Here is a 16,302-nt window from a genome sequence, read left to right on the forward strand (position 1 = left end):
CACATACTGGATACCCAGGATAATGACTAAGAAAATGTATCAAAAGTATCAGGAGTGGGCATTGTGATACAGATAACATTATTTTATAATTAATCAAAAGCAACCATTACATATGAGACTTATAAGAAATTTGCAAGTTTCCAACATGTTTGTTTTTCAAAGTAAAAAAGAAATGACTTCAAGGAGAATTTCAACCCACAGAAATAAACGAATGAGTTCAGTGAGCCCCCAGCAGGACATTCACTCATCATTTGAAGATTATAAGGGTCAGTTCAAACCTAAAGATTGATTTATCATTGGGAGTGAAATGCAAAAACAAGTCAAGATCCACTTTTGCGAGGGCTTTCAACTGCATTCGTGAACAGTAACACTAATCAAGTGAGTATACTTCATTGTCTGGAAGGACATGAGACATTTGTGAAATCTCCAGACAAAGTTAGTAGGTGGACCTTTAAATTTACAAAACTATTTACACTTAACTTCTGATGACCTTGTTGATTTCACTAAAGTCCAGGGTAAAACATCATACTCCTTCTTCACCCCTTACTGTGACTTGTACTGACACTGTGCCAGAGAATGAAAGTAGAAACCAGTCCAATGGAGCCCTGTGGTCTGTTTAGCCCCGAAAACTGCCAAGGTTGTGTCATGGTCAAATGATTACCAAAAGTTGATTGACCTTATAACATTTTGTGAGGCGCTTAACCGTTTAGCATCAATTTGTGCTCATTCTCATCATGAGGCTCCTCAAGTCTTCAGTTACAAGTAGCATCCCTGCAGCTCTTTGATCAGCTGAGCACAACCACACATAACTGAAATATGCAGATCGTTTTTCTTCCTTTCTTTCTTTCCCTCTGTTTTTTTTTTTTAAAGACATGTCCCTTTATTGAAAGCTGTGCTCTCTACGAGGCCATGTCCCAAACACTGGGCCGTCGAAAAAAATCATTTATGGTTGGCTTTCCAGCTGAACTGTCATGGCTAAAAGGAAATGAAGAGGCTGGGAGGAGGGATATGGGGAGTAGAGGGGATGTTTGGGGGTTGTGGTGGGGGGTGTTTCAAGGGGGCTATGAAGTGTGGGGGGGGGGGGGGCTTTTGATCTTTTTAGGGCAGCCAAGAGGGAGGGGGGCTCTGCCTGAGCTGGCAAACACATTTAGCTGGTAATTGTTCAGATCAGACTGACAATCGGTCTTGGAAATGCATGGACAAACAAAAGTTTACAGCTCCAATTGGAAATGTCAACAGGTCTCGCATAAGGCCCGTACATAAACAATGAAACTGTTGAGCTGGAGCTTCACTTTGATCAGTTGTTTGCGTTTCAATTATCCAGCCTAGTTGGACTGGTGGCTTTTGTTATTACTGCTGAATGGTGGCTTGGATTTAATGGGCTGCCTGTCATTTTTGATTGAGAATCCATCCAACTCGCTGCATGTGTACTCAGTGCATCTGAACATCCTCGGACAAGAGTTAGTTTGCAGCTTGGTACAGTATGAAATCACTGCTGCTAGTCACTTATCAGAATTTTATCTGTTTTCTCAAATAAAACTGCATTAAGTTCCTTTACAGACAAACCAAATCTTAAATCCAATATTAATGTATTTTACATTAATATTTATTCTTTCCATTTTCCAATCTTACTGTTTGTGTAAATTTGGTTTGTCATTTACAGTGATATCAAGAGACTGCAATTCATTACAGTTAATTGTGTCAGGTGAGACATAAACCTGGAAGAATCATGTAATAGCAGCTTTAATAAACAATGTCTCAACATGACTCCTTTTAGCTGTCACTTTAAAACATTAAGGCTGGGTATGGAGCACCAGTTCTTAGTGAATACAGGCTGACACGTGTCGAAATTATTCAGGATTAGCCAAGATTGTAGAAATACTGAGATCAGGAGCCCTAAGTTCCCCAGTGGAATCACTTGCTCTCCATACTAAGGAATTAAAAGAAAGCACCATGCTGAAACTATACTATTAAAAAATGTTCAAACAATAGCTAACCCTATAAAACGTTTAAGCTACTTATAACCGCACTGTGATGAGAAAACCTTTGAACACCCCTGAGCACTGCCATTTCGTTATGACTGTGCAATTTATTTGGAAATTTATTTTACCAATGATTTATACATACATAAAACAATTTAACACACACTGTGTAGAAGTATATAAATAGCCAGAGCACAAGGTAGACCAAAGGCATTAAATAAAACAAGTAATGAAACTAACAAATATAAGGAGAAGACAACAGAAAGAAAAAAAAACAACAACTTGATGTGCATTTTTAGGGTCTGTGAATTCACATAAATGAACAGTGCTAAGTATTCAACAAAGTACACAGTGAGTGACTGATTTAGTCATATTTAGACCTAAAAGCCTAAACCCGCAGCGTGGGTTTTTCCATATAGGTGAACACCTGTTACTTTCAAGCCTTTATCAAAGGAGTTCACATATCCTGATTAAGAATATCACCACCAAATAAATCTCTTTGCATTTTGCGTTATACTGGAGTTTTAAGGTGTCTGTGGTGACTTCCCTGCTGCACTGATGTGTTTTCCATCAACCAGCAAAAATGACTTTTTCAGAGTTTAAGGACACATCGACAGCTGTGTTATTACTCTCACTGCCAGAAGGGGGAGTCAAAAGTTCTACACTGCAGGATCACATTAAAAAAAAAAATAAAAATCTACTCACTAACATCTCAGATTGGACTGATGAAATCCAGAGACCAAATTCAAGATAATAAACTAAAGGGTTACCAATGATAAACAATGTATGGCCTGAATGAAACTGATCAGACTGTCCAGCTTGTGCTCTGTCTGTCCTATGAGTCAAGAACAATCAGTTTAAATAAAGTTGCATGTTAAAACAAAGTCACCTTTATTTAAATTTCCACATTAAGTGTTCAGTAGGGTTTTAATTTAAAACAGAAGTGATTACGGACCGTCTTTACTTCCACAATCCTCCAATGGAGCCCAGCATTTGGAGGTTTCTTTCAGCTTGCATCCAAATAATTTTGAGGGAGTTCAATTAAAAAGAATTCATATTTAAAAGCGTTAGTCTTTATTGCTTTGACACCAGCTGAGCTGTTCGGTATCTGTAAACATGAAATCATCATTCAAATCAACTTTTAGATATTTGTTACTTTAACAAAAAATATCTTGATAATTCAAGACAGAGTCTGAGCATATTGATCAATAACTTTATTTATTAAGGTGCAACATTAACTCTAAATACATTAGGTTTGGAGGCATCCCCATCCCTGATTAACTAGCGGATGATGACGGTGACAAACTTACAGAAGATTTGCCCTTACAGAAGTCCAGATTACAGACTTCATGACTCTCCCACCATCTACAGCTCACAGACATCAGCCTGGAGAGGCAAGAAGAGTTGAAGAGAGTCGATAGCTGTTTGCTCCCTGGGAAAATCCACATTTGACTGAGTGTTTCAGAGCATGTACAAGTGGCTGGAGGTTGGAAGTGCTTTTTGATGGGGGCAGCTTCTGTGTTGGCTTGTGGCTTTGGTGGCTGCTTAAGGAGAAAGGGTCGTGTTCTCTGGTCACCCCTGCTATTCTACGGCCTCCACAGTGGGGGTCGAGACAGGGGTTAAATTGCTCCCTAAGCAAATGAAGAAGGTAGCTCTGTTTGTTTATCCGGGGTTAAGGATGATGGTCGAGGCTCAATAAAATGGATGAAAGCGTTACCCCCGTTTTTCTCCACCGGAATTGCTCTACATTTGCATGGCAACATTGGCGACACAAAAGGTGTGATTTTTCCCACAAGCCAATTCTCCTCTGAGGTTCACTGTGACTTTACAGGCACTGGAGGGCAGGGGCTGCACCAGAGAGGGCAGACTAGGACCCTAATTTAAACAATATCCACAAAATCTATTGGCATTCCAGAGGATCCTGGATTAGAGAAGCAACATTATAAATATATATCAAAAATGCATTTTAGCAGTATTTTTCTACTGCTATCAAGCTACATCATTGAGTTATCACAAAGCGTGGCTTTAATTGACTGATCTGGTGTCTGCAAGCTAATATGGGAAGTCCTAAGTGAAAGATCCCTCTGTTAATCCAATGTGGAAGAAGTTAAGCAGATTAATGACAAGTGTTGTCAAGACCATTTAATTCAGTGCTTTGGGTTCGACAGCCTTTCATAGGTTGGGATTAACTAGTGAAAGAAGTCGTCCATTTTTCAACTGTTCAGCTTCTCAGCAGGAGTACGGGGTCACAAAATGTTTTTATCATGACAAAGGTCATTTTATGGAAATCATGTGAAATTGCACTTCCATGGCAGCAAATAAAGCATTAAGATTAGCACATATACATATTGGGAAAATGACCATTTCATATATCAGAAGACATCACCAGAACTCCGATGGGAGGTCAGGGTTGCTCCAGGGAACTTCTAATTTCAACATTAAAAAAATTTGAAAGCGCCACCATTAAGCACAAGAGATAAGACAAAGAACATACAGGGAATATTAACTTTTTAATTTCCCCAAAGTACAATAGCCTGCCTATCAGTCCTCTGTCTGTCATCTGTGCACAAAAGAAGACCACATTATGTATAGTGAAGGAGGAATTTCTAGGATTGTTTATTTTTACTTTTTTACTCTCAGAAGAAAAAAAAACCCACAGCTTTTTCTAGCACCTCCCTCAGAATAAATGACTGCTGAGAGGCACGTTCACGCACTGAACAGAAGGGAACCCTTCTAAAGTCTAGATTTACTTCCCCTAGAAAACGCTGAGGTGACGCCACATTCATAAACATCTGGCCTCATCCCAAACTGTCTGATTCCACTTCATCAAAGCAGTAACAATAAGACAAGTTCCTTTTACGTGTTAAAACCAGTGTTGATCTGATGCATGCACACACCCAAACACAGATGCTCTCCATACACACTGAATCTGAGCATGTTTGTTGGACAGCAAATGCTACTTTGACTTCCACTGGCAGTTGGTCGATAACAGCAGGCTGCAAACGCACTCTGTGAACAAAGGAAGACACAAAATTGCGACATGAGTCAACATAAGAATAGTAACATTACTACTTTACAGTGTCATTGTGGATGGATGAAAAAGGTTTTGGATTCATCTGGCTACAGCAACAGGATGCAGAATAAATTTGAGACACAGGAAATCGTGTAGCCTGTGCTGTTTGAAGGAATGGACTGTGCTGAGAAGATATTTTGGAACAAGCCAAAACTGTTAGATTAAGATGTAAGTGGTTTACTCAAGGTGCTTTGATGTCTTTAATAGATTGTTTATTTTGCGTTGCCCATGGGTTATGTGAAGATGAAGTTATAGAGAATGGCTGCCATGCAGTCTAGGTTTGGAATGGCTGTGTTTGTGTGTTATACTGTTTTTGCTTGACTGAATATTGTCTTTGCTTTTATTTTTATTTAAAAAAAAGAGGAGACAATGAACATGTCTTTTGACTGTCAGATATTATAACATTTGAAATGGTTTGAGAACTGTCATTCAAACCCTGGCGACAACCAAGCAACTAAAGCACGACAGCTTGAAAAGATTTCATCTTGTCTCTACTTGTTAGACATTACTCAGTTGCAGTATGATATCCAGTTATTCAGTCATCTGCAGTAACTTGATCAAATAGCTACATTGAACTAAATCTAAAAAATAAGTTGTTTTTACTATAGAGATGTGACTTGATAAGTTGATCTCCCTCGATCACTCTCTCCCAGATAGCCTAATGAAGAGATATGTGTTGTAGTGCATAAAACTGCCCCTTCTTTTCTTATTTTTATGTTTATATAATAGTGAATTCTGTGCTACCCCCAAATAATCTCTGGCCCCACTCTGCCCCCCCCATTAAAACTGCTTGGCTTCTCCTCTGTGTATGGTTAGGTATGGGCCCTGTACTGAAAGTGTTTGGTGGAAACATGGCTGTAAACACACACAATTCAGCAGAGATTTTCCCGAACAGAAAATGTGTAATTAACACACTAACACAATTAACATGCATCATATCAGCATATCAAAGATGGATGACACCAGCTAATCACCTGCTGGGATTGCCCAATCAGATTAAATGCTGGGATGTTAAAAGGCGGGAAATGAAAGAATAACAGTGGAGATACTGAGAGTTACAGAACCTGAAGGAAGTTAAAGCCTAAAAACAAACACAGCAACATCATCCCCACAAACAGCAGAGCTCTCTGACACTGACATGCAGCTATCTGCTAACAGGGAAGGAGGGGGGGGATCTTCATGACTTGAAATGACCTTGTTATCCCTGTTGGGATCAGACTAAGAATACCCTCCCTGTTAGCTTTCCCTGGTCAGGTTTCATGTGGGGAGAAACAGCATTTCCTTGCTGGTCAGTTAAGAGGTGCTGGTTTAAGAAATTTAATACCTAGGAAGGAAGGTCATGTTTATTTCTCAACAAACCTCCTGCAAAAACTAAAAATTAAAAAAGAGCCTATCAACAAATTTGTAAGTGAATAATGAGGGAAACAGTGGAGTGTGAAAATACACTTGAATTGATTCTGATCCTCAGTCTGCACAAAATTTTGGTCAAAGACGTGAAGAGGCTGATGTGAAGTCAGACATACTGCACATAAACACATTTTGAAAGGAAATGTTATTTCTGCCTCGATGCTCCCTAGCAACATTTTACGTATGGTAGGGAGTGCTACATTCATGTCTTGGGAGGTGCTAGAGTTACACTATATGGACAAAAGTATTCAGACTCACCTCTTCATGGGACTGTTTTCCAGGGGTTGGACTGGGCCCCTGACTTCCAGTGAAGGGAAATCTTAATGCTTCAGCATACCAAGACATTTTGGACAAAACAGTTTGTTGAAGGTCCTTTTCTATTCCAGCATGACTGTGCTCCAGTGCACAAAGCAAAGTCCATAAAGACATGGTTGGATGAGTTTGGTGTGGAAGAACTTGACTGGCCCACACAGAGCCCTGACCTCAACCCCATCCAACACCTTTGGGGTGAACTGGAATGGAGACTGCCAGACCTTTTTGTCCAGCATCAGTGCCTGACCTCACTATTTGTCTACTGCAATGAATGGTCAAAAATTCCCACAGAAACACAAGAGTGGAAGCTGTCACATCTGCAAATCTGTCTATGTATTTAGAATGTGATGCCATTGAAGTCCCTGTTGGTGTAATGGTCAGGTGGCACAAGACTTTTGTCTATATAGTGTAGCTGGTGTGTGTATGAAATTCACTGATGAAAACAAACCAATGAAAAACACTTTGGTTAATGATGGGGAGAGATTATGTTTAAGCTAAATGTTACTACAATTAACACTTTGTGTATTGTGGTATTGAATTCTTTTAATTTTTAACCAAGTCTACAAACTTTCTCTAACCTGAGTGCTGTGAGTGCTTAAACATAAGCACATAAAAACAGTAACAGTAACATGCTTTAGTTGCCATGAGCAGATACTGTATCGCAAAAGTTGACTGTAGAAAAACAAATAAAAAATATTCTCAGTGGACATTTTGTTGGTAAGTTCATTGTTAACATTGTGACTTTCGAGAAATATTCATTAATATAACATTTCCTCCATGTGTTGATGGAAAATTTGGACAGCATTATGTGTTGTGTTTGTATGTGTTTGTTGTCGCAAATTAGTTTTTTCAAACATAATTTCTACGAGATCAAGTCGAGCAGTAGTTTGGATTTTTTTTTATATTATTCTATATTTAAGAAATATTTTGTTGTTTGTTATTTGAGCTACTTTATGGTGAATAAATAGTCACTATGGAAACTGTTAACCTTTGTCAACACATTCAGTTTGCAGCCCCTTGTAGAGTTAAGCAGATGATGATATTTAATGCCATGCGGTCCCTTGTGGGCCCATGTGACCACCAGGATATGGGAAGTATAAATACTTAATATATGAGTCTCCCAATAATTTGGGGTTTTAATTTGAAGTTTTCATGTCATTCGATGTGTAAATAACAGGGTGAGATTAACCAAGACCTTGTTCGCTGATGCAGAAAAACACTGAACAGAATCACTGCTGATTTTATAAATCATACTTTTATACTGTGGGTACCACAAATGAAATTCTCTATTCTATTCTACTGTAATTTGAACAAATAAAGCTATATGTTGGAAATTGGCCAAAGAGCAGATGAGCAGATGTTCCACTTGAGTCTACCCGTGTCATAGTTACTTTTGGCTTCTTTCTCCAGCTTTGGTCCACTTGTTGTTGTTGTTGATTTGTGATGGCTGAGCCTATTTCCATTTCTGATACAGCACTGACAATCCATGGACAAATGTTCAGACCTGTAAAGACCTTAAATTCCTAGCAAATACTGCTAGTGCTACATGCTTCTACTGTAGCTTCTGAAAACAGGAAGACAGTGATGGATAGCTGGCCACATACAGCTAACTAACAAACAAGCTGACATTGTGTAAACATTAAATAAATGAACTGGAGTGTAGACTGCAGTGGTGTCAGATTTGCAGGGGTTGCCTGCATGCTGCAGTGTTCAAGAGCGGAGGCTAGCATAGCTAGCATTATTAACATCTGACCTACTGGCTTGTACACAGGTCATGATTTCACACCTCGAAAGCAAAAAGGTAAGTAGTTCATAGCCCTTCAGCTTGCTGTCAACACCTTGATAGCAAGGCACATTGAGAAGGTGTCAAAGACAGCAATGATACACACAGGCTTTGAGGGGAATCTTTATTTTATGAATTTTATTTGCTTGAATTTTCCTCTGGATCAATAAAGTATCTATCTATCTATCTATCTATCTATTTGATACTCCTCTGTGATGTATTCAGTGTGCAGAATGCAAAAGGTCTTCACAACTGCCCATACCAATGTGATATGACAACAACAGCTTGTAAAGCCTCATTGCATTAATTGAAATTTTAATATGTCAAAATGATGGACAGTCTTCATGTTTTTTATGCCATTGTTAAACAAAATCAGTCAATAATGGAAATATTTAGTTGATTTTGGCTCTCAGATTTTCATATAACATGAAGACCGACCATTTGTCCAACTTTGCAACACAGAACATTACACTTCTCTGCCATCACTTTGAAAATAGTGACCTATCTTACCTTTCGAAACACCAACACACAGGTACACCTGGCTTCTCTTCTGATAGCCCTTGTTTAAATGTAGCCCCACCCACCAAGTTGGCTCCTGAGGCATGTGACGTATGAAACCTGGCCACCTGAGTACATGTTTTTGAGACTGTTGTTGATACACTGCAGTTCCTAGGTGGAAATGTTGAGTCATGGTGTTGACTATTTATTTTGCTCAGTAAAGGATTTGTAATATATAAAAAATGCCGCATGGACATAGACTGTTACTCAACTTCCCGACTTTTTGTAATTGGGGCTTTATGCTGAAATATTAACAATATTATTTAATTCTGAATTTTGCACACACCTTATTAATTTGAAAGCATGAAATTGGTCATTTGTGTGCACAGATTTGTGTTTTATTCCCTTCACATCTTACAGGCTTGGCAAAGGAGCTGTTTGACTCTAAGCTAGAACGTATTTACACACAGCTAAGTACATATACACAGAGGGTAAGGCTGGACAGCCGGACTGTGTGTGTCTAATGTGTGTTTCATGGAAGGATCCAAAGCAAGCATGTACCAAACATGAGTTTAATATCAGTATTTAATGTACATTTATTACACATTTTAAATAAATATTCCATCCTTAAAATTATTTTACACATCCTCAAATAAAAATATATTTATATATGTATAAAAACAGACATTCAGGGGGAACACAAGAACACAAGAGGGTGAGGGGTGGCGGGTGCGTCGAGGGGCTCCTTACACTTCAATGCATTTTGTACAAATCAACATTACAGTCAAAACAGGAAACCTGTGATTATCAAATGTAGCTGCCACATTGTTCCATCAGACGCTATTAAAGCTCCGTTTGCTTGAACTGTGTGAGAAAGATACAGAATGATCCCAAACAGGATGCAGCATCTAGCAAACAGTTTCAACACTGCGGTGTTGCCACCATGTGCTTATGCACTGTTTACTGAAACCCAGCGCTCTCCGACGCAGTGTGTGACAGTTTGTGTCTCTGAACGCAGCGTTCCCTGGCAGTGCGGTCAATCAAGGCCCTTCAAGTCTCCTTGAGCAGCAGGCGAGAGTCCAAAAAAATGACTCCACTGGTCAATATGAAAGAAAAAAACAAAAACAACACAATGCACTCTACTAAGATGTCCTGTTAAGTCAGACAATGAGTTATGTGCATCTAAAAACTTTTTTTTTTTCCACAGGTCAATACTAAGTCTGGAGTACAAAAATAGATTTCTCATGTTTTTTTTTTGTCTATGAACAGCTTTTTTACTTTGAACAAAAAAATAGAAATCAAACTACATGTTAAGATAAACTAATGCTCAGTATAAAAATGTCTCTAGAGGTTGTTTTTGAGAGCAGAGGAGCATGGCTGCTGGTAATTCAGTCTGTCAATTTCTCCTCTTTCTCTCTCTCTTCTCTGTCTCTCTCCACCTCCTCAGCGCTCTGATGAGTATCGCGTACGTTTAGTCCTTTGACTGAAGGGGTAATGGATGAAGTCGAAAGGATGGTGGTGGCTTGGGTGAGAGGGCTGCTGCCCCTTCGGCAGTCTCTTCATGAAATGGACCTCGCGCTGGTGCTGGCGCGTCCGCGAGCCTTTCCTCGGCCGTCCGCGGCGGGTGAAAGCCATGTACCATCCCTCATAACGAGCATTCCTGAGCGCCGTGTAGTTGTTCTCCAGGACTATCTCAGTGAAGATACAGTCACGACCTTGTCCGTTTTTCTGCAAACACGTAGAGAAAGGGTTAGTGGAAATGTTCAGAGAAGACTCCTTGATGAAGATTTACAGATGGGAAATATCAGATGTATAAAGGTTTCCCTGTGCAGTCTGCCCCCCCCCCCCCGCCCTCCTGCATATGTACACACACACACGCAGCCCTCCCCTCATACATGCAGCATATGCTACAGTCATTACAGATCAGAGAGAGGCAGATGACAGTAAGCGATGACTCTTCTCCCCCTTCAGAAAACATCCAGCAGCCCTTGTGGTGTCAGTAGCTGCAGGACAAATCTTCCAGCCATAAAGCCTTAATCAGCCCCCCAAGTGTCACTTTCACTCGTGGTTTGATCTCCTGTTGCATTTGTGGTTAAATTTAACCAACCAGGTCTGCTTGAATTGAATAACAATCAATAGATCCTTAAATATATCTCACTAGCGCTTTGCTGTGTTCAGTTAAGGCCCCACTGACTTTAGAGAACAGTGCGACTCGGGGACGAGATGGCACGTTGAAAGAGGGCTGAAGTCAGAGCTCAAGTTGGTGATAACAAGTTGAAAATATACAATTTTTATCAGTGAGGAAACGTACAGTAAGGTCACTGACACATTATTCACTGGACTTGGACACACAGTGCTAGCTTACTGTAACAAGCTCCCACCTTTTTGGACAAAATTATGTGTTAAAAATAGTCATGATACACCCATATGCACATTCATACGCCCAAAAAACACACTCTCTGTTCACGCTTTCTCTCTTCAACACACACACACACACAATCATAGTGAACCTGGGCAGGCTGTGACTGGGCCGGTAGCTAGGGGCAGATGGTGTACGAGGTAGGGTGCTGGGTGGGTGGAGGGGAGTGTGCGTGTGTGTGTGTGTGTGTGTATGTGTGTGTGGTGGGGGCTGCAGAGAGGCTGGCAACTCTGTTTATTAGCCGTCACAGTGAGAGAGGGGCACTGAGAGAGCGTCAGCCTGAAACACACACCTACATACTCACAAAACGGCAACAGCGGAAAGACTAAAGCCTAACCTGGAGTCCTGTAGACCTCTGGTTTAAAGGCTCTAATGCAAAAGTCGTGTGAACCTAGCTATCATATAGCGGTCATTAGTGCCCATTAGCCTCTAAACACTCTGCTGTACTGATAGAAGGAGAGAAACACTTTATCTTGCTAGACGGTCAGCACCAAATACACACACCTTGACAGTTTAACAAGTGCAACATGCTAAAAATAGAGTAGTATAGGATAGGCTGCTACTGTGCTCTGAAGAGAGCTAAAGCTGCCTTTCAATTTCAAAATATGATCTGCAGGTTGGAATTAATTCATTCATTTTGATAAGAAATTCCATGAATGCACCCAAACTATCAGTGTGTTAGTCCGTCTCACAACATTTCATCGGGATTTTGTTGAGATCAGCAAATGGAATAGAATGTGAACTGATCTTAAACTCATGAAAGCAGATGGACCATAAGTTATTTACGGGCGGTTTGACCTGTTGTCATGTCGTTCAAGATTACGTTGGCTTTAGAGCTTTTAACAGAATCTTGTTTTTTTCACTTTTCACAAAATGTAGTCTAAGATGTTTGCATGTAGCACCCAAGCAAGTGATGTACCAAAAAGCAATGGATCATTTTGATTTCTCTACGCACGAAACAGACACTAAAGCCTCCTGTAACCCCTCTGGCTGTGCCTCTACACCACTGACACTTTGACCTCAGCTGCAGTAAGGCTGCCAACCTTTTGCCTCAGCTTCTGTGGGATGAAGTCAACTTTTCTCCTCACCTTGCCAATCAGCTTCCCCCTCTTGTTCATGCAGATGTAGAAGCCCGTCTCTGCTCCCTTGATGCGCACTCGGCTCCCAAATGTGTCAGTTTCCACAATGAGTTTAGCTGAGGAAATCAAAAAAAAAAAGGAGTTTGTTATGGCAACCTGAGAGCAGGGTGGCTGGCAAAGGTGTACAGAAGTGCAGTGGACATAAAAGCATCGATAACACACGCAATAGCGCTTGAGTGGGTTTCCAAGCATGCATACTGTCTCTCTCTCTCTCACACACACACATACACACCAAAACCTGTGGGACCATTCCTGGGGATTTATGCGAGCTGAAATTCTTGCAAAATTATAAAACCACGTGTCTCATCCTGGCAGGCCCTTTAAGAATTCCTTTTCAAATAAAGCTGCATTGATCTCAGACATAAAGCTGCACATTTATCTCTATATCCTGAAAAGTACTGAAAGCAACACGTAATATATAGACAGTTCATACAGGGGATGGCTTTATGCACCTTTGCGCACATTTTACACTGCCTTTCAACAAGATCAAATAACAAGACCGTGTCGACAAAGTTTTTTATCTTTTAACGTTTGGATAATTGCAGAACTGTCATGTCATTTCCAGTCTGTGGCATGTGGTGGGTTTGCACTGCAGTGATTTGACATTGTCAAGGATATTGATCCACCAAATTAAAAGCCAATAGCAAATGAACCTTACATAAATTCCACTGAATCCACATTGTCTCATAAAAGTGGTTCCATGGTGTCGGCCACAGGGTTACTAAGGTCACTGAGGACGGTCAACAGCCACCCACTGACTAACCGCGACACGTCTGAGAGTTAAGAGTTGTGGTCAGAAGCAGCAGTTACAGCTGAGTCTGAGTCTCACACACACACACTTCCCCTTTCACACTTTCACAGCCCCCCTCTCTCATTTCATGCAAAATGATTACTTCAGGTGACCTGAATAGCTTGCACACTTTTTGGGCCCACACACATCCACACAATTACATCCTCCAACAACTGAGCTGTGTGTTCAGCCAACAGCAGTGGCAAACACACCACTGTCAGTAGTTATTTTTATTTTTTTTACGCAATTGACTTTACTCTAAATACAATGGAAAACTGTCGACCAGACTGGCTACGAAGCTCTATGAGTGGTTGTGAAGCTGAATGGAGAAGGTTGAACGAGGGGGTGGAGGGGTGGGGGGAGAAGGCGCTATGCAGGAAATGTTCGTGAGGTAGAAGTAAGATGACTTCTAATGGCTCTTCCAGACCTGCGGGATCTCTGGAGGATCACCTCGAGCACCATCTACAATCTAGCGGACAGTTTTTTGAGCTCTGAGCCTCTTCCCTTTCAGCAGTATAGGCTGGAATCACAAATGGTGCAACCAACTCCACCAGTCATCTGTTTGGTTAAGAGCTAAAAGCTTCAAGAAAGTACTGCACTTTTGGTGAAAAATATCAACATCTTGAAGCAAGTCAGGCAAATCTAACTGACTGAATGGATGGACAAATTCTGAAAATACGCTGATTTACATTAGAAATTGTACATTGTACTTAGTAATTTATGTGACTTTATGAAATAAATAAATACATTAAAGTTAATACATATGTGCACATCTTTTCTTTTTTCTTTTTTTTTTTTTTTAAACCTCACATGCTTTAGGTGTGGGAATACTGCCGCGCCTATTTCACTTGTTTAATCACATTAGAACATGAAGGAAACTATTTTGTTAAAAAAATATATACTAAAATAAAAAGTATACATTTTTAAATAAATTATTTTTTTAATGTGAAAATTAAATAGTAGAATAGTGTACATTTTAGATTCAGAATGTGATAAGTGACAAAAATTTCAATAAACTCGGAAACCTGGAATTTACCTTCACTGAACTGACAATAAAGTGCACAAAGCGGAAGATTTTAGTTAAGTGACTGAGGCCTAAACACAATATTAACGGCAAGTGAAACAAATCCATTTTATTCTGTATTTAAAAAAAACACGCAGGCCTAATTATTTGAAAACTAAACACTTAACTAAACCCCTAATATTTAAAAGCTGTCGGCGGGTTTTGGAGGCTGATATTTCACCACCGGCCAAAGACAGAAGGAGCTCATGTCTTTGTTGAACCGCAGGCCTTCTCTTACCGTGCACATCTCCATCCTCGGCCATGGCGTTGATCTTCTTGTTGGGCAGGACCTGCACATGCTTGCCGCTGGTCCGGCTGTACAGCTGGTAGATCCGGATCAACCTGCGGCTCACGCGGTCCGTCACTTTGCTCTGCTCGCTTACATGCTGCGTGAAATTAGGCGGGGACTGATTGGTTACCTGTCAGAAATTAGATGTCACCACAGTCATCAGTATGTGTACATTTGTATTTATTTATGTATGTATTTATTTTGCCTGCCAGCACTGAACTGAGCAAGAGGGAGAAAGAAAAAAAATCAAGGCTGAAGCGCTGCTTTATTGTAGAAAATGACTGAAGCGCTTAAACACGGAGGGAAAAGATATCCTAACGCAAAAACAGCTCGTTGTTGCGTTTTCCCAAGTGACAAGTGTAACAAGTTCCAGGAGAGCTGCTGCCAAATTAAATTAACAGCTTCCAAAAAAGACGCGCGGAGTGATTACAGGTTGTGCGTACAGGAGAATGCGCCTTAGCGCTGCGCAAAAACATGATGGAATAAATGCTCCACTTCCCATTCTCATATTAGCTTATGTGAACGAGCACAGCATCTACTTTAACGTTATATTATTCTTATCACTATTCAATTTTTCTATCCGCATCGCTCCGCTGTGATGGAATGACTGCCGCTGACGGAAACATTGGCCCTGGTTTCTTTGAACCGCACGACATTTTTCACAAGACTTGCGAGCGTTTCCCTCTGCCCCTCTGCCCCGTCTGTGCCCGCGCGTCCTGTGCCAGGGCCGGTATGTTCATCAGCAACCTGCCAGCAGGCCGCGCGCCCCGCTGCCCGTCGCACCGTGGGAGCCATCCCATATTGTTGTATCACATAATGTTATGATGATCCCTCACCTTTCCTCCTCTCACTGCATCACAAGCTCTGACTGCCATATGTTTAAGAGATTTTTTTTTTTTTTTAAGCTATACTACTTATTGTAACTTAAACATTTATATGACAAGAAATGAAAGCAGCGACGTACCTGAGCATAGTAGCAAAATGCAAATAAGTGTAGAAACCTGCAAAGAAGAAGAAGAAAAACATGCTTTTAGTCACTTTGGAAGTGCGTGAAGAAGCGTAATGCGTAAAGAGTGAAAGTGAAGGAGGAGAAGTACTCACAGATAGCTGAGTCTGGATGGGACGGGTCTCATGTTGGATGGAGGTGAAAAGCTCTTCCACTGAATTCTGACTAGGATCCTTTCGGGGCTGCACAATCCAGCTGATCTCGTTACAAAATCAAACAATCGAGTCCAAAGATTTCACCGAAATCCACAAAAGTGGTGCTGACAGAGAGGCTCACGCACGCACAACACACATGTTATTCACCGAACTGATGTCCATCACAGACAAGCTCACGCTCCGCTCAGACACAAGTGATTCGTGAGAACTTCTCATCAAAACACACACTGTCTGTCTCTGTCAGAAGGCTACGCAAAGTCTAAGTGCACTTGCAGGAGCGGAGCTGTGTGTTAAAGTTTTTGGGGAAGGGCGCTGGAGGGTTTTGCTCCTCTGTTTTCACAAACAAGTTGGTCCGTGCTGTCAAACTATTAGTCCTGCGTTGTAAT

The 16,302-nt window shown here is 40.7% G+C and overlaps 1 protein-coding gene across 1 annotated transcript; it reads right to left on the minus strand.

Moving 5' to 3' along the window:
• Positions 1 to 9,631: 9,631 nt before the first annotated feature.
• Positions 9,632 to 15,959, minus strand: fgf8a (fibroblast growth factor 8a). Its single transcript, XM_046402946.1, has 5 exons — positions 15,857 to 15,959; positions 15,720 to 15,756; positions 14,705 to 14,885; positions 12,563 to 12,669; positions 9,632 to 10,783 (listed from the first exon to the last, which is right to left on the minus strand). Exons 1-5 carry the CDS (start codon positions 15,886 to 15,888, stop codon positions 10,499 to 10,501), a joined length of 642 nt encoding a protein of 213 aa, XP_046258902.1. The 5' UTR covers positions 15,889 to 15,959; the 3' UTR covers positions 9,632 to 10,498.
• Between the last annotated feature and the right edge of the window lie 343 nt (positions 15,960 to 16,302).

This window comes from Scatophagus argus, chromosome 10 (genome assembly GCF_020382885.2).
Source record: "Scatophagus argus isolate fScaArg1 chromosome 10, fScaArg1.pri, whole genome shotgun sequence".
Classification (NCBI taxonomy): Eukaryota; Metazoa; Chordata; class Actinopteri; family Scatophagidae; genus Scatophagus; species Scatophagus argus.